General features: G+C 46.1%; 1 protein-coding gene across 3 annotated transcripts in view; it reads left to right on the top strand.

Annotated features, from left to right (window-relative positions):
* The first annotated feature begins 3,994 nt into the window (after nt 1-3,994).
* The window catches only part of CCDC85C (coiled-coil domain containing 85C), a 93,939-nt gene continuing 79,458 nt past the window's right edge, over nt 3,995-18,475 (top strand). Inside the window, exon 1 of one of the 3 annotated variants that reach the window (XM_015865552.2) lies at nt 3,995-5,467. In XM_015865552.2, coding sequence (XP_015721038.1) covers nt 4,756-5,467 — 712 coding nt within the window. In that variant the 5' untranslated portion in view covers nt 3,995-4,755. The remainder of the gene's footprint in view (nt 5,468-18,475) is intronic. The other 2 variants (XM_015865550.2, XM_015865553.2) reach the window with 2 other exon arrangements.

The raw sequence follows: 18,475 nt of genomic DNA, 5'->3' as shown, positions 1-18,475 counted from the left end.
GTCTTTCCATGGCAAGGTTCAGCTGATCTGCATGGATTGTACACTCATTCACTGGGAAAAGAAGGAATAGTGACCCAAGGCAGTTCTTCTTCAGGTAGTTGATTCTTGTAAAAATGTTCTGGCTCAAAATATTGCTTAATCAGGCTAGAAGCAAGGTCCCTATCTTAACAGCAGAGATTAGGAGCATTGCATGTTTCTTTGTTACTGTACAGCTTTGTTGCTCAAAACAGAACTTCCACTGACGCAACCTGGATGGTATATTTCCAAACATTAATCAAGGATTAGTCCTTGGCACTGATTTATGAGAACATACAAATGCAGTGGAGGATTTGTAACCCATGTAAATGATTCATGGAGTACACACTTCATGAGACAGGTCCTCACCCTGCATAAACCGGAACAAGGCCTGGCAGCACACATAGCGCTGTGGACCTCCTATGCTCTCTTGGGAAAGCAAAGTCCCTCTGGGATTCCTCCATTCCCACACCGGGGGAGTGGGATATGTGAGAGCCAGTCCCCCCCGGGGCAAAGCTGTAGCGCAGACCTGAGCTTGACGTGCTTTCTGTAATACTAACGTAGCCCTGTAGAGGGAATGCTTCGGTAAGGCTTAAATGAGGCTCTGTATTGCTGCGTAGTGTCAGGGCACAAGCTCATTCTTTGTGTCACCTGCTGAGTTCAGGAGATAACATCAGCAAATTTACCCAGTAGATTCTTATTTTTTTTTCTCTCTCTTTTTTCTTTTTTCTTGTCTTTTTCCCTAAAATTCTCCTCATGCTATAATTCACTTCAAAATTCCATCCCTGACTGAAAAGGGTGGAAGCATTCATTTGATTCAGTGCAAAGGATAGGCTTTGATGCTCTATTTCATGGGCATAAAAAGCGTAAGATGACATGCATATTGAAAGTGCTTTTCACTGGAAGCTTGCAGAAGGCCCGTGGCCAAATGTAACAAAAGGAAGGTGGTGTGCTGCTTACCAACTTCTGCACTTCATCTTAAATTGACACGGGGAAATTGTAGTTCCTTCTGAACAACACTGCAAAACTGGGTTTGATAAGTGAAAATAAAAAGCACAAACCCATCAAAAATACTCCAATGCTGTGTGTTATTTGTGTTGGTTAAAAATCTGCTTGCAACACAGGTTCAGCTATTGATCACAAAGCGGTGCACTGACTTAGTCCTTTCCCTCCAAGGTATCAAAACAATCACTTCCACTATGCAGGTGGATAATGTGGGCCACAGCTCAGTGCTGGCAAGCTCTGCACCTCTGCTCCAACACTGTTACTTGTGCCAGCTAAAGGGATTTTCCTCTGAAAATCCCTTTCCCACCCTGAAGGGAAGCTGCACAATGGAAGAGATGCATGATGTCCACTCACTTCAGGCCTTGCTCACTCTGCCTGCTGTCTTTGATGCACATCAATACATGTTTTTTTGCCGGGTGTTCATCAGCACCAGATAAATGACTTCCTAGCACCTTTAAAGTGCAGTTTTGGTGCCCCCTCCAGACCATGCAGCTCTCCAGGGTCACTGCACTGGGCTTCAGAATGAAGCAAACCCCTTATGAACCATGGCAGGGTGGACATGTGCCAATAACTTTTCCATGAGCATAGACAGAGAGACCTGAAAGCACGCCTCAATCATCACAGTGACTTCCTCTGTGGATATTAATAATCTCCTCACTTCCTCTGAGGAGCCCCCCTGTCTGCTGGCAGAGCCGTCAGTCGAGCTCAGATTTCAGAAACTTTCATCTGGGAAAACAACAACAACGATAGAAAAACAGCTTTTCTTAAGAAAAAGATGGTGCAAACATGAAGCAGGCCCAGCGAGACGCTGCCAGGCCAAGCCCCCCCACGACCTCACTGCACCAGCAGGGCCTGGCTGCACCTGTGTTTGTGGTGCAGCTGCCAGGGCCTTTTCCTCTCCTCTGATTGCTGTGGGTGAGGAAAGGGCTCTTCTGGGAGCTGATCCCCACTCTGCTCTTCCTTCCCCCAACCATTGCCGGGATCTCCAAGTCAGATCACTGCCTGGGAGGGCCCAGGAGAAGTACTTTCCTCTTCCTGTAGGGAAGGATGTGACTAAAGCCTTATAAATAGAAGACTTGGCTTGGGGAATGCTAGGATGCCTTCATGAGGCAATGCAACCCTGAGCATGCCCCATTATGAAGGGTGTTACTTCCCTGACACAGCCCAGTTTTGTAGCCAGCTGCTGGTAGCCCCTCTTACACTGGCCCCAAGATCTGGGATGTCAGAGGGAAGCAGGAGCAGACCTGCTTCAGTCCTTAGGGGCTCTCATTGGCACAGTGCACAGACACCTGCTGGTTTCCACATCCCACTGGCTTGCCCACCAGCCTCCTGGCCCTGTCTTGCCTGTGAGGATCAATCCCACTGAAGGGAGCAAGCAGGTTCTGTGAGCAAGGCCTACTCACCTGCATGCAGACACTGTGATTCTCTTCTCTGCAGGGAATTACCTGGGTTTGTGTGCAAGTTATGATGATTGTCTGTGTGTGGTACTATGGATTGACCACCTGCATATCCCATGTGAAGCAAGCCAGCCCTAGAACCAGTCCCAATCCTGTTACCTCATTGATAACAAAAGGATATAAGCTGCTTTGGGAAAGGAGAAGGGCCAAAAGTCACCACGGAAGGGATGAGCTCCGTCAGAAGAAGGTAAGTCTTTTGCTTCAGCAGGGTATTATAGAATGGCTTAGGATGGAAGGGACCTTAAAGACCAACTAATTCCAGCCCTCCTGGCATGGGCAGAGCTGCCACCCACCAGATTAAGCTGCCCAGGAGCCCCATCCAATGTGGCCTTGAACATCTCCAGGAACAGGGCATCCAGAACTTCCCTAGGCATTGTGGGGCAGTTGTCTTAGTTGTCTTAGCATATGCCTGGGCTCAGAAACCAAGCAGCATGCAAAAGAAAACCAAAGGAACTGCATATTTGCTGATTAGACTTAGGCAGAAGTTGCAATTCTCCATCCTTCTCTGGACCGATGCTCCCTCCATGCACAGACCATCTGCTCGGCATCCCACGCTCTGGCAGCAGATTCAATGCTTCTTCCTTGCTACAGGGTGTCTTGGACCAGCTCCACAGTGTGGTCAGAAACCTGAGGCGGTGCTGAGTTAACCCTGGAGTCAAATCATTTACCAAGGTACCTTGGGAACACAAAGCTGGCAACTCCCTGGGGCTTCTAAAGGAGGCTCATGTGGGAAATACTGGCAGCACTGCACTGCCCCAGTACATTTTCACTACGCGATGCTGGCCAAAAGCAGCTGATATTCCAAGGAAAAGTGCTTTAGACTAAAAGTCAGGGGATATGATGCAAGGATGTAGGAAATCTGCCTACACGTTGCCTAGGAAATCCACTTTGTGAACTTTTTGCACCCCTTCCTTGGTCCTGCCTAACGCGTTCAGAAGTGACACTGGCACACCTGATAGTAAAGACTATCGGAACCTGAGGAATAGCACTGCCCGTTTATAAAGGCAGTTCCGCCCCATATAACAGGGGGATGGTGAGGGCTGCAGCAACCTGCGGCAGGCACCCGGAGACAAAGGCGGCTCGGGATGGTCGCGGAGCTCCACCGCTGCGACCGAGCGTTTCCCAGCGCCTGGTGACAGCGTGGCCGTGGCTGCTCCGGCGCCGCACGGCGGGTTCGTCTTCCTGCCTGTCCGACCCCACCCTTCCCCGGGCTGGTGCTTCCCAGGAAAAGAAAGGAAGAAAGAGGAGGAAAAAAAAAAAAAAAGGAAAGGAAAAAAAAGGGAACCAGCGATGGGAAATAGAGGCAGCCCGGCAGCAGCGAGCAGGGCACGGAGGGGCGGGGTGCCGTTCCTTTGTACCTGCCGTTTGAAGGCGCCAGGCGGCCCCGGTCCCGGTAACCCGAGCTGGCTGCGGGGCGCGGCGCACCGGGGCCCGGCGAGAGCCCGGCCCGGCCCCGGCAGCCAATGGGGCAGCGTGGGAGGGCGGTGCTCGGCCCCGCGCCGCTCCGCTCCGCCGCCAGCAGCCGCCGCTCGCCTCCTCCTCCTCCTCCTCCTCCGCCACCGCCGCTCGGTCCGGCTTGGCTGACGCTGGGGCTGTAGGGCCGGGGTCGGGCCGCGCCTCCCAGCCCGGCAGGAGGTGGGACCAGCCCCGCGCTGCCGCCCGTCCCCTCCCTCCTGTAGGGCTGAGCCATTCCGGGAAGGCGCCGGCTCCCCCGCCGCTCCTCGGCAGCGCAGCACCGGCATCGGCCGCCACCGCGCAGGGCTCGGCCCCACGTCGCCGAGGGTTTGGGGGCGAGCGGCGGCGGCGGCAGCGCGGGGCCCGGCTCTCGTCTCCCGTCTCTCATCTCCCCTCTCTCGTCTCCCGCAGCGGGAGGGGCGAGGGAACAAGTGGACGGAGCGCCCCGGGGTTGGGGGTCGGCCGCCTCGTAGTTGTTTCGCCCAGGGTAAGTTGGCCGATCTCCTGTGAAGGCTTCGCTCGCAGCCCGCCGATTCCCCGCCGCCCCCAGCCCAGTTTGGGGGCGCGTCTTTATTTATTTTTTTTCTTTCTTCCCCGTCTGGATTGCATTTATTTTTTCTTTTTATTATGGAGTCTATGGGGAAGCAGATATTCCAGTCGGGCTTTGCTGTACCACCTTGTCCAGCACGTTACGAGGAACTATAATTTTTCTTCCCTAAGATGCAGCAGTGAATTTCAGTCCCAGGAAGTCAAGCGAACAAAAATAATCCAGATAACCTGAACCGTTTGCTACTCTGTAAGAGCAGGCACTTTCCAGGCACAGATGATGGCCAAAAATTCCCTCGAGGGGTCTAAAGAGGACCTGAGCAAGATTTCCGAGGAGGAGATGCTGAGGTGGAGCAAGGAAGAGCTGGTGAAAAGACTGAGGAAAGTGGAGAATGAAAAGATGAACTTAATGGTGGAACACGGCAACTTGATGAAGGACGTGAACCGGAGGCTGCAGCTCCACCTGCACGAGATCCGCGGGCTGAAGGATATCAATCAGAAGCTGCAAGAAGATAACCAGGAACTGAGAGACCTCTGCTGCTTTCTGGATGACGACAGGCAGAAAGGCAAGAAGCTGTCGAGGGAATGGCAGAGGTTCGGGAGGCACACGGCCAGCGTGATGTGGAAGGAGGTAGGCATGTACCAGCAGAAGCTGAAGGACTTGGAGGCGAGGCAGGAGACCCTGCTGCGGGAGAACGTGGAGCTGAAGGAGATGGTGTTGATGCTGGACGAGGAGCGGAGCGGGGCCGGCTCACGGAGCTCCATCGACAGCCAGGCCAGCCTGACCAACCTCAACGGCGGCTCGGCCACCAGGGACGTGGGGGACGGGAGCAGCACCTCCAGCACGGGCAGCGCAGGCAGCCCTGACCACCAGCACCACCACCTCCATCATCACAAGGCTGGCGACAGCAAGGCCGGGGCCATGCGGAGGTCCATGGATGACCTATCTGCACCTCTTCATCACCGGAGCATCCCCAACGGTCTCAATGGTGAGTTTGTCCCCCTTGCAGCCCTGCCTGCAGCAGGTGCCTTTCCTTGAACCCACCTCCTCTGAGTGCACACCTGCCTTGTACTGGGGTGAGGGATGCCGTGGGGGGGGAGATCTTTCAATCCCCACCTCTGCCCCTGGTGTTCCCAAGCTGCTGTGGTAGGGGTGGTTCAGGGAGGAGGTCACTGGGCTTCACTCTGCTGCTTGGCTGGCTGCTGGTGTTTGAGGTTGAAGCTTGGAGGCATTTATCCGGAGGACTGTGTTTTGTTTTGTTGCTGCTTTTTTTTTTCCCCCTCAAAAAAAGCAGGCTGTGTTTTCAAAGTTAAACACTGATTTTCCCATCTCTCCCTCCTATCTCCTCCCCCCTTTACGTGTTCTGAGTTACATTTGCCTTGTTTATTTGCTACTTGTATCAGGTTGATAAAATCCCAGCTGTGATTTTTGGAAGTAGCTGATGGAAGTGCAGGGCTGCCCCACGGACATCACCTGTTCTTAGCATTGTGAGCTCTCATGGCAGGCTGCCTGGCTGTGCAATGCCCAGCAGTTAGAAAGAGCTGGGGCTTTGCTTTCCTCTGTTCCTCTTCAAAAGCAGGAGGATGGTTTGCAGAGAAGAAGCTGCTCTCGAAGGGACGCTGTGTTCACCGTGTTGTGTAGATCAGTCATTAAAGTTAGAAGCGAGCTCCAGGGTGCAACTGTGCCAAATCTCTGACTGCTTGTATTCAAGCACGTTTTCTCCTGTTGTCAAATAGTGGCCAGACATTAAAATAATAATATTGGAATGTCTTTAAAATAGATTTTTTCTTTCAATTTAAAACCAACAAGACCTATTTTGGCCAAGAGGTTTTAATGGGAGTCAAACCAAGCACCAATCTATTTAATTGTTGTATACAAGAATCCTTTTGATGTTCTTAATCCTCTTTTCCAACCAGAACAGGGATCTGGGATGGGGCTTCTGGATGCGTTGGCCAAATAACTGCCTTCTGTGCCCAGAGCTTTTGGTTGTCCTAGTGGGGCCAGAGAGTGCAGGGCTTTTTTGGGGGGCTTTATGGCAAATGCCCTGAGAGATCTGAGGGCACATGCAATGCACCTAATAGCCCAGTTTTCCAGCCGCGTGCTTGTCCGTGAATCCGCTGTGCTCGGTCCTGTTGCTGCAGCTGCATGTTTCCACTCGCAGCTGGAGATGTTCCTGCCACCTCGCCCAGCAGTCAGGGCACGCTGCTTGAAAGGGCGATGCAGTCACCAGATGTTGCAGGATCCAGCAAGCATCTTTCTTTTCTTGTTATTTTTTTTTTCCCCTCTCCTTTTTTTTTTTTTTTTTTAAGTGCTGTGTAAATCAGCGGTGTCCTGTTTGTAAAGCTGCAGATGGCCTCAGCTCCTGGTGTGACTTGTGTTTTCATAGAACCTGGCTGTTTGCGGAGGCCCAGAGAGCACCTGTCAGATGCTGAGTGTGCTGTTACAGCTTTGGGACAGCAGGGCTTCGCAGTTCAGGTTTCTGAACCTGAGAGCAAATCCCTCTTAAGTATCGACTACTTCCGTCCGTTTTAGTGACTTTAGTTTCCGAGGTGCTGGACTGGAGCTGAGGAAGATGCTTTCCGTGGGAAGTACTGAAGCTAACTGAACGCTTTACAACCAGCCCAGCTTCATTTCTGAAGCCGGGACAGATACGATCTGCACTTTCTAGGCTAATAATAGCTGGAAAGATGCAAACAAACCTGATTTCTCTACTTAGGTAGTGAAGCTGTAAAAAGGCTTTAAATAGTTGTCGTTCTCAGATAGTATCGGCATTCAGCAAGGCCATTTCCCTCAGTGTGCCTTTGGAAATTCCTGTGCATACATATGTAAATGCGAAGCTTATCAGGCCCCTTTTTGACTGACGGCAAGAAGTGTGTGTGGGAGAGGCTTGCTTGTGACCGAGTGGCAGTTCGTTTAAGCCCATGACAATGTGGAAGAGCAGGGCAGGTGAATGTGGAAAAAAATGCAGTAGGTCAGGTCGGTGGAGAAGCTGTCACTGAGAAGCCTTTGCATGCCATAAAACTCCCTTCCGTACCTCTTGGTGCTAACCCTGCTTTCAGTCTCTGTAGGTCAGATGTTGGCCTTCTTATCCCTGTTTCTTAAATACCCAGGTTTTCAGCAGGACTCTTTCATCAGGTTAGTGCTTTTCTGAAAGAATGAAGAGTATGGCACCTGTCTGTTAAATGCCTCTAGAATGGTGGCTTTTAAATGAAATCTTAGCAAACAAAGGTGGATTAAATATTTATTTGTCTCCATCGATCCTTTAGAAGTGAATTGGTAAACGGACTTTATTTATTGTTGGCAGTGCTCTATCCCACAGTGAGGTGATGAACTTTAAACTCTACGTTTGTACAGTGAATCCAGTGGAAATGATACCAGTTAAAAAAACAGACCCCACAAACCAACCTGTGGTTCATCTTCCCTTAGTTTTTAGAAGTCTCTTTTATTTTATGAACTGGCTTTTTGGAAGCCGATACCTGCAACGTGATGACTGAAGATCTGCTCATGGATGATAAGGTAATAAGCGTAACTAATGGTGTGAAAGTAGTTAATATTAGATGACGCATGTAATCCTATACAGCTCTGGATATTCTGTTATAAGCTGAGAGAACGTCAGTTGATTTGAAGGTAAATGGTCTTTTCATTCTCCACTTAGTGACATGTGAGCTAGGAGTCTTGGTGGTAGGGATATGGGCGTCTCCAAACTGCATGATGAGATCTGGCCAGTTGTATCCTTGTTGAGTGACACGCTACAGTTCCCATAAGCCTACACACATGCATCCAGGACAGATACTGGAGCACAGTTGCTGTGTTTTGCTTGTGAGTGCTTTGACTTTACTGTACATAGCAGGAACGTCTGTTTATGTGCATAGTTTTTATGGACTTCCAGGTTAGGCAGCCCAATTGGAGCTATTGCTGTTGCTACCACCTTGTTTCTGCCAGAATAAAGTTTCCAAAAATCCCTGGAGAGGAAAAAAATACCAACAGAGAGTCATACTGGGGGATCTGAACATTACTTGTGGGCTGGAATAAGCTTTCAGGTCCCATGGGGGTATATCCCTGGACTGTAAGGTGTGTGTGAGCAATGAGAGTGACTCAAAGCTCCCTGAAGCAGTGTAACAGTTCCCACTAATTTTAGCCTCCTCTAGATCTATCTGGGACATCTGTTTGTCCAATAACAATCTAAAGGAGGACAGTTGCCTCTGGTAGGATTTATGTGTACATCTGGTCAAGATGGAGAGAGCCATTGTACTTTTGTTACCAGTGTGGAACAAGTTAGTCCTCCTTGCTGATAGTTGCTGTGTGCAAGTCAGTCCAGGTGGCTTGTGAGTCCTGCAGGCTGGCGGGGTGTGAGTTCTGCCAGTCTGGTGAAACGCTGCCGTGAGACATGGGTGAGCGCATGTTGTGGCTTTCCTCGCCTACGCTGCAAGCCCACAGTGATACAGATTGCTAGCTGTTGATGTGTCTGGGACAAAATCCAGCACGTGCATGGGAAGGTTTTGGGTTTTCATCTCTCCACCCCTGCCATCAAGTAAATTTTATCATCGGAACTTCTTATTCACTTGTTGCAGAAGGTGTTTGCTCTGGTTTCCAAGAATGGGTCAGGCTGTTGCCCTTGTTTCTTTGACTTTTTTTTTTTGATTGGATGAAATGGTTATAGATTTCTTTATCAATGTGAACAGGCTCCTAAAAAGAATCATTCTTAAAAGCATCAGCATTTCAGAAGTGGTCAGAGAGGTGTTGAGGCAAGTGATGGGCATAGCACATAGCTTATCATTGCATAGACATTAATCTATGGTCTATCTCTGCTGTCTGCTCCAAGGGAAGAGGAATGGTCTCTCTGGATGAGAGGGTGGGAAAAGCTCTAGTTCTATTGATTCCCACTTGTAAATGTCCACATATTTACCTAGAGGGTACAATATATTACATTTAAAATGGTGGCAAAGAGAAATAGCTGTTCCCTGTGGGTTGATATTGATCGGGTATACAGCCACTCTGTACTTCTTCACATACCCTTTAGGCCAAAGTCTTTTGTTTTTATTAGTGTATTTATAATCAATATACATATTATTCACTATGACATGTTAATGAGACCTTTGAGATGAGAAGGTGCAGAAGAGAGGTTCATCAGATTTAAGTTGAAGTATCTACAACATAGACTGTAACATCTGTGTCTCCTTGGGCTTCCTTTATAGGCCTTGGTGACATCAATCATGACACCGAAATGTCTCTCTCTGCTTTAGAAGAAGCATTGTGTTGTATGTGCTCTTTGTATTGATGGGAAGGAAGCTTGGATGGTTAGTTTGTATGCAACCATCTAAAGAAATGTAAGAGCAATCCTGCTAGAGGAGCTGTGATCACTATGTTCTACTCTTCCAGTGCAGCTGTGCTAGCACTGATGAAAGACAGGAAATTCACTTTTCCCAGTAGAAGACAGATGTCACTTGCAATGCTTGCTGTCAGGGCTCTATGGCCCCTGCCATGATTCAGCTGTAAAAGAAAGGTTTGGCTACTTGGCCGTTTCTTAGCTTTCTTATATCAAGAATGTTTTTGTCCTCTGAACATTGCTTTAACTTTTCCTGATGTTGCTACATTTAAAATGTTGGTGTTACTGGTATTCTAGGCCACTAACTATAGATTCCTTCTGTTGAAACAAGGAAATGTTTCCTGTGCTAAATACAAAACCTCTGTAGAAACACCTTTTTCACCTCTCCCATGAGTTCATTGAGTTCTGCTTATAGATTTATGAATGGTGATGTCTTAGGCACTGAGCGTGCAGCATTCATTGGCCAGCAGTTGTTGGCTTCTTATCCAAGAGCTGATCTTTGTCATTGTCCACTCTAGCCTTCCCGCTTGGTCACAGAGTATGTGTCAGCCCTAATTGTGCTCTCAAACTTAAGGATAGCAAGGCTCGAGAAACTAATGTAGTGCACTAATACTGGACCACGTATGGAAATATGGTCTATGTAGTAGTACATTCCAATTTTGTTTTCCTCTTACAACTTGCTGAAGAGTTATCTTGTTCTCAATTGTCCCATTGAAGGAAAACCTTGTATTGATTAAAAGACAGATTTCCTTGGGCCTTTGATGGAATTATCCACTTACACTTGTCAAAAGCAATCAAAATAAGGGGATTAAATTTGTGTTGGTTACATGTAAATGATTTGGTCCTCTGGAGGCATTTCATCAAATAAAACTGAGGATCAAATTAAATGGTGATCTAATTAAGTGGCAGGCATGGGAACCCAAAATGTAGCCTTGGCAGGTGTTGTACTTGGTGTGCATGAAGGGATGAGGGACATGAGCAATAACTTGGGTTAGTGAGGTTAACCAGAAGCATTGCTTCTGAAAGCTGAGGGTCAGTGCTTACATAGGGATAAGGCTGCCATGGAAGTATGAAGAAGGAGGCTCAGTTTGTGGCCTGCCATGACAAGAGCTGGGCCTTGCTTGCGGCTCACACAGATGTGTCTGCAGCCTGTGTTGTCTCTTCAGCCTTCTGTGTTCTGGCTGCTCTTTGGAGAATTCTATGGGAGTAGAGTCGATGGTGGTTAATCTCATTGATGGACAAGATGTAGGTGAGATGTTTAAATTGGCTATAATGTGTCCTGTTGCAAAACACACAGCATTGTTCATGTGGAGCAGGCAAGGCTGGGGGCCGTGTATCTGGTTTTTCTGCGAATTAGCAGCGACTGGCTAGGTTTGCTTCTGCATTCTGTATTTTTAACCTGACTTTTTGTCCGTGAGCCAGAATTCATCCTGCCCTGTCTCCAAATGTCATCATCCCCTTGTGGTTAACTTGCTGCAATTCATGAAACACTTGGCTGCCATAAATAGTTATGTGCAGAGGTTCCTCCGCACGCGGAGCGGACAGAAATTCGCAGGCAGCGCTGCTAGGCACTCACACACTAACATGTCCACCAAGAGAAAGTTGACCCACTTCTGCGAATAGATAACTCCTGGCAGAAAAAGTAACACTGTCTCAGAGAATCTGTCTTTCCGTTGCCTACTGAATTGTGAAGCAAAAAAAAAAAGCAAGCAACCTCCATCTTCTGAATTAACAGAACTGGGAGCGCAGTAGTCTCCATTGAGAGTAGAGCGTAAATCAGCCCTTGATCTGCAGAGGGCTTAAAATGGCCACAATTCATTTGTGATTTTTCTTATTTTTTTTAAATATAATGAATGCTTTTGTTAGTGAGTAAAAAGTGTGGAGTTCAGGACTCAGCTGCTCTTAGACATTAGGAAACATTTATCACCATGGCAATTGAGGGCTGCTCTACAGGTAATTTTGTACGCTTTCATGGTGAGTCATGTCTGGGCGAAGGCCATTTATGCCATGTTACTTCAGTCCCCGTGCATACAGGTTTATGGATACCATTCCTCTCCATAAATTGCTTGTTGCCTTGGTGTTTGCCCCTCTCCAAAAGCACAAGGAAGCCTGTCTGTGGGAAGCCACCAGGTTACCTCTGTCACTGCCCTGGGTGTGCTTTCATAGTTCTGACCAGCCATGCCCAATGTTCACTTTGCTTAAAGGTTCCACTGCAAAGGGTCTTAGTGAAAGACCATTGCCGGCCTTTTATCAGTTAGGTTTGAGAGAGGGAGAGTCTAGTGCACCATGTGCTAAGTGCTGTTGTGCCACTTGTCTTGGCAAGTGACTATAGAGGCATCTCATGCTCAGATTTGAAGCAGTCCTGTATCTGGTGTGAATTATAGCATTGTCTGGGCTAGGAGATGAGTTCTTCTATAGGCTTTCAGGGAGTGGATGTCTCCTTTTTGTCTGCTTTGGGCATGGTGAGAGATGTCTCTGCTGTCTGTAGTGGAGGGAGCACTAGTGATGAGTGCTGGGCTTATGGTATCAGGGCATTGGCAAGCTGTAAATTGCAGCTGAAGGGGTGACATGTTAGCTGTCTTTTGTAGTTGTGTCAGCCCAGGCTTGCTGGCAGAATTAGTTCAATCAAATCAGGACTGCTCTGGAAAGCTCTTCAACTCCATCCCCCAACTCCATGCAGTGACACTCAAGACTACGTGCTGATGCCTTTTCCCCCCTTTTCATCCAAAAGCTCTGCTGTTGTGGTTTTGTTCTCGAGCAGAGAAGTTGGTGGCCTTTGAATGTTTATGGGAGGCAGAGAAGTACTATGGAGAGCAAATGAATGGGACATAGGACACAAGAGTAGATACTTCTATGTGTTTCAAGTAGTCTCCAGGGCAGTAGGATACTCCAGGGCTACCACTGCCTGGGGTTTGGCAGCCTTGTCTGCCCCTGCCTTCTGGGGCAAGGAAATGAGGCTGCATTGTGCTGAGAAGTCTGCTTTGGTGCGATGAGGAGAGCTGTGACTTTGTGCTGTCCTCTTGCTGGGAAAGGGAGCAGACAAAAGGACCACTCACAGTAGATCAGTAAAAACAAACCACTATATTAGAGAAAAGTAAAAAGTAAGCCTTACAGCATTTCCAGTCCCCAAAGCTTGTTATTACTATGGAAACCATTCCAGCAGGAGGGTTGCTGTCAGTATCTTTTTATGATCTATTGGGGTTGACTAGATTTAAAAACTGTTTGTCCTTCCCTACATCTTCTGCCCTGGATCATCTAAAGACAGGTTGCTGTGTATCACAAATGCAAGGTTAAAACCACCATTCCTGTTTTCTGACTCTCCATTAAGTGCTAAGCAGTCCCTGGAGGGTTTGCAGCCATCTTTCATGTGCAGTTTTTTACTTGCTAAGGTACATTTCATTCACTCTATGACACTTATTGATAATGTCTTGTCCTATAAATGCCACTCCTGTCACACTGTGCTCTTTGAAGGATGGCCATGACTTTGTATCAGGCTGTGGACCACTCAGTAGTGTGGTACATCTCAGTGCCCAAAGAAGCTGCTCCAGAGATGCTGCTTGACTTGAACAGGATGAAGACTTTAGCTCTTTACACTTGCTTTAGTTTTTCCTGCAAAGGAAATTCATGTTTGTAATCTTTACGAACGGACACAGTCTGGCCTATTTAGGAAATATTCTGCTTGATTCTTGTATAGATCTGGTTATATAATTGCAGCTATTTAATGTTGTTGTTTTCACTGATTTATTCCCATTTTTGTTTTTAGTGGGATCTACTGGAAATTGTTCCAGGGCAGTCTACATGAAAGCTCAGTTTTATGCTAGAGTAGAAGGGTCAGGTGCTAACAGAGTAGCAATCATTAGGAAAAAAAAACCACCTCAAAACAACCCTTATTTTGGTTTGGTGCTGAATCCTTTTCCACTCCCAACAAAGGCATTGAGAATCTTATTATTATGTGCAATCTCACAGCACTTTTGTGATGAACAGTGTTCTTTTGTCTTCCTGGTTTCCTTTCTTATCTCTCTTACGGGGCCTTGCAGTCTCATATTTATATGTTTCCCGGCAGCTGAATATAACTTTGATCTATGCTTTGGATCTGCAGAGCTTTTAATCCCTTTCCACTGAGTTAAAAGCTTGTTTGCTATTGAATGTGATACATAGTTATAGGTTATATGATCTTCTCTAGTGGCTCATGCATCACACAAGGATGGCATGTTGTGAAAAACTGATAAAGTTTCCCCTTGTTCATTTTCCTGACTGCAACTCAAACCTAGGGTGGGGGTGAGTCAGTTATTTGCTACTGATACACCTGTGCTTTGCTGCTGTGCATACCTATGCACTTGCTTTCTTTATTTTAGTTATTTGGATTAGATATTGGATATTAGATATTTCCCTATCTCAATGTTGATTTTTGAGGCTATAAACCAGGTGGCTATTTTCACCAGTGCAGAAAGCTTTCTGTTTGCCAATTCTGAAAGTGTTTGTGGTGTATTTTTTTCCTAGAGTTTTGTCGTTTCATCCTCTTAGCTGCTTGCTACACCTCTTAAAATGTAGGGATCAGTTTTTAAAGCCTATCCAATCATTCCTATTTGATGTCTTCTAACATGAAGATGCTGAGAGAGCTGGGGCTGTTGAGCCCAGAGAAGAGAAGGTTAAGAGGTGACATGATAGCAGCCTTTCAGTATCTAAGAGGGAGCTAAAGGAAAGAAGGGAGAAGACTCTTCAGCAGTCTGTGGTGACAGAACAAGGGGAAATGGCTTCAAGCTCAGGCAGGGTAGATTTAGTTTAGATATAAAGAAAAAATCAACTACAGAGAAGGTAGCGAGGCTCTGGAACAGGTTGCTTAGTGATGTGGTCGATGCCCCATCCCTGGAGACTTTCAGGGTGAGGTTGGATCAGGTCCTTTGCAACCTGATCTAGCTGTGATGTCCCCGTTCACTGCTGGAAGTTCTTTTTTAGCTTTTGGTACTGGTGTTTTCTCTCTAGATTCTGAGGAGTTTATTAGTCACCCAGTGCTCGTCTTGAAGCCTTCTGTGAAAAAAATACAGTGCTCTTTTTATGAGGTCAGTTATTATGGCTTTGTTTAAGGATGAGCTATAAAATAACAGGAGGATGAATGGTTTTCAATTTGCAGTGCTGGATCGGGACTCCAGATTTGATGCGTTTTCTCTTTGTAATGCAGCTTGTGATGTAGGGTAGGTAAGTCTCTGGTTCTCTTTTTATAGAATCAGAATGATGAATTTCCTTTATCTTCTCCAATGAACTCAGGTTGTTGTATTGTTTATAATATGTTTGTATAGTGTTCAGTAGAATGAGACCCTTACCTCAGATGGGGCCTCTTAATTATTGCTATGATAACAGTGATCACAAACAACTCAGGTTTTTGAGTTATAATGAGCTAGCAAGGAAGGAGAAGCCCATGAAGGAGCTAAAACTGCAGACTTTTCTAATTCCTAGTTTGGGGTACCTTCAAATCCTGTCCTGACTTCACTAGTGTAAATGTACTTTACATGCTGCGGTTCTTCTTTCTGTTTTGTGTGTGCCTCTTGGGACAGAAGGACTGTGAACAGTCTCCAGACAACTGTCAAAAATAGAAACTTGTTGAATTATAAGTTCTGTTTGCAAATGAGAAGTCAAAGAGCAGAAAAAGACAAAGGGCATCATTTACCTTTTCACAGCCAGACCCAAGCGAGACAACTGCTAAAAGACGATACTGCTTTCATGCATTATCAGGACAACAAATTACCTCGATACCTTTCAAAGAGTGGGGACAGCATTTGTTGTATTTTGGCTTATCCTGTTTGGATTGCTCCTACCATATTTATATGTTTAGTATCATGTTATATATTTTAAATGGTGGTTATCCAGAAGCCTGGTGTAGTCTTGGCTGAGAAGCAGATCCATGACTGAAGCAGATGAATCCTTGTTGTTTTGCTCTCTGTTTCAGCTCAAAGCAGCGGAATCTTTGTCATAATTGCTGAAGACACCTTTCCTCCTTCAATTAAATTCTTACCCGATCCCTTGATTGCTCTATTTCTGACTCCACTAATTTTGTAACTCCTAATAAGCTCTGACTAAAAAGTCATCAAAGTCACTCTCAGGTGTGAACTCAGTGTTTCTTAACCACCCTTGGCTTTTATTGCCATTTGCAGAGTGGAATTTGTGGGGAGGATCTATTTGTCAGCCTATCACCTAATCATTCCGAGTGTGTGACAAGACCACAGTAACTTTTCCTGGGCAATTATGTATGAAAGGTTGTCAGAATAAGTAAGGGAAGTTAAAAGCCTTAATTTTCATTTGGAATTGAAACCCTAAAGACTTTTCACTCCCACACATCATAAAGCCCTGTTTCAGCCTCAAGTTGACCAAAAAAAAAAAAGAGGGGAGCTCTTCTATTTCAGATTTTTTTTTATTTTTTTTTTTTGTGGATTTTTTAAGTGAAAAAGCAGCTTTATGAGTCACTGTTCTTTGTATAAAAGATAATTACTGGAGTACGAACTTAAGAAAAATGGCATTGTATGATTTTTGTGGCTATCTATGCGGGGTAAGTTTTTGCTTTCTCTCTTTTCAATTAGTTAGGCTAAACAGCATCTTGGTTCAAAAGGACTTATTATATTCCTGTTTGTTGTTTGCCTTGTGCACTAAATGTTTTCTATATATAAAGCTAAGCAGCAGGGGCCGGGGAGGGAAGGATCACCCTGAATGAATACTGTTTAATTATTTAAAATCATGGGTGTAGATCCTGTGGGTTTGTGGATATTGTATTCAGTCACAACCATCGCTTGCTTGCATCGCAGTAAGCAATAGAAACTGGATCACGCAAGTCCTTTTGTCAACCCTAAGAAACATAATTACATTCCTTTGGAAATTTGTTCTTTAAAACAGCATTTATCTAAGCAGCTATGTTGTTTATTCTCTGCTTAAATTTAAGCTGTGCACCTACCCACTTCTTGTGTATTTCCCCCCCACCCTGTAAGCATGGGAGCATTTTGTAGCAAAACTGTATGTTCTGCCTAAGCCGAGTGGGAGCCACGTGTAGGTGCAGAAGTGCAGGTGGCACATACAGGTCACATCTCTGCTTGGTTCTGCAGCAATAGATCAACAGTTTGCAAAATGACAAGAGGTCCTGAGATCTTCCTTCTTAGGAACCCACCTGAAATACCTTGATGAGCATCTTCTGTTTGAAGGACAGGTGCTCACACTTTTCAGAATGTTAAATATCCTAAATGAGATTGAGACTTTGTTTTTGGAAGTATCTGAGGTAAATAGCTAATTCTCTTTGCCTCGTGGCTCTGAACCTGAGAAAGTGTTGCTTCAGAGTTATATTGACAGCACAGGTCCAATGAGCTTTGCAGTCCCACTGTTGTGTAGTCAAGTCTTCTCAGAGTCCTATAAAATAAGGAACAGATCATGTAAACAGCAGCTGATTCAGTTGTTCCCCATGTGGAAAGGCTTCTGTTTTTCCTTTCAGCCCATTACAGCATCTTGCCAGGTTGGACAGAGAAGATGGAAAATCATCTGTCCTGTCCTTTCATTCTGTCTCATTTAGATAAAAATAGAGGACTGTATTTTATTGATTTCTTTTTTGCAGTCAGAAGTGAGGAAAACACAATAGTTTTGGGAAAGGCTTGGAACTGGCCCCATAAAAGGAATGTTGTATAGAGGGTAAGACTCCCTGAATGCTACATTTAAGGACAGTAATACTTTTCTTTTTAAATGACAGGCTTCATGGCTGGATTTAAGCCAGAGCCATATCAAAACTAATAAAAGTAGAGGCTTTATTCTATCACGAAAGGTGATGAGGGCAATGTGGAGTTTGGCCTGGCACAGAGGCTGTGGAGGCGCCCATCCTCTGGACCTGCTGCAAGTTTCTAGAGAGCAGGAGGGCAGGGGGGGAGTAACTTCCTCTGAGTTTGACTGAGCTCTTTATTTCCTTGCTTCTCACAGTGTCCTTGTGTTGAGCTGACAAGGGAAATGTCCTCTTGATGGTAGAAGAGTGGTCAGCAGGAATTGCCTGCCCAGCTCAAGGTGGAGTTGGACACCACTGGGAAAGGGTGCAGCAGGCACCTGATGCAGGAGAAAGGGTAAATGAGTTAGCCAAAATTGTGGTTTGGGAGGTAGCTGTCGATTTCAACAGCCAATTTCATTCAACTGGATTGAACTCCCTCCAACACAGCATTGATGATGATGCCTGGAGGTATAAAGATTGTATTTTGATCAGCAAGTCTACCTCTAGTTATGGATGTGTTTCCAGAATTGCACACAAAGGAAATCTCATAGTAATAATAATGGGCAGTAAAAGTTGCTTGAAGGAATGAGTTTCCTCTCTGAATGCTGGTGAAGGCATAGACCTGGACCTTGCGCGCCTTCCCATCTCAGCTTTCTAAAAATGTGTAAACAGGTCCATTACCTGAGTTTTGCATTCCATAGTTGAAATCCTGAGTGAACATAATGCAAGAAGACAGGAAAGCCAATGATGATGGAGTTTTGAAAATCCACATAGAATCATAGAATTGTTTAGATTGTGATGGTAACTGTTGAGTCATGGCCTGAACCATTGTTTGATCACCTGGGGAAAAGACCAGCTCAGCTGTGTGAGCACAGGGGAAGGCAGTTCACCTGTGTGACCAGAAGGAATGGAGCCTGGCTTCACCTCTCTTAGACCCCACTTAA

The sequence above is a fragment of the Coturnix japonica genome, chromosome 5, assembly GCF_001577835.2.
Source record: "Coturnix japonica isolate 7356 chromosome 5, Coturnix japonica 2.1, whole genome shotgun sequence".
Classification (NCBI taxonomy): Eukaryota; Metazoa; Chordata; class Aves; order Galliformes; family Phasianidae; genus Coturnix; species Coturnix japonica.
Note: the sequence above shows the minus strand (reverse complement) of the source record. Positions and strands in the feature narration are given on the sequence as shown.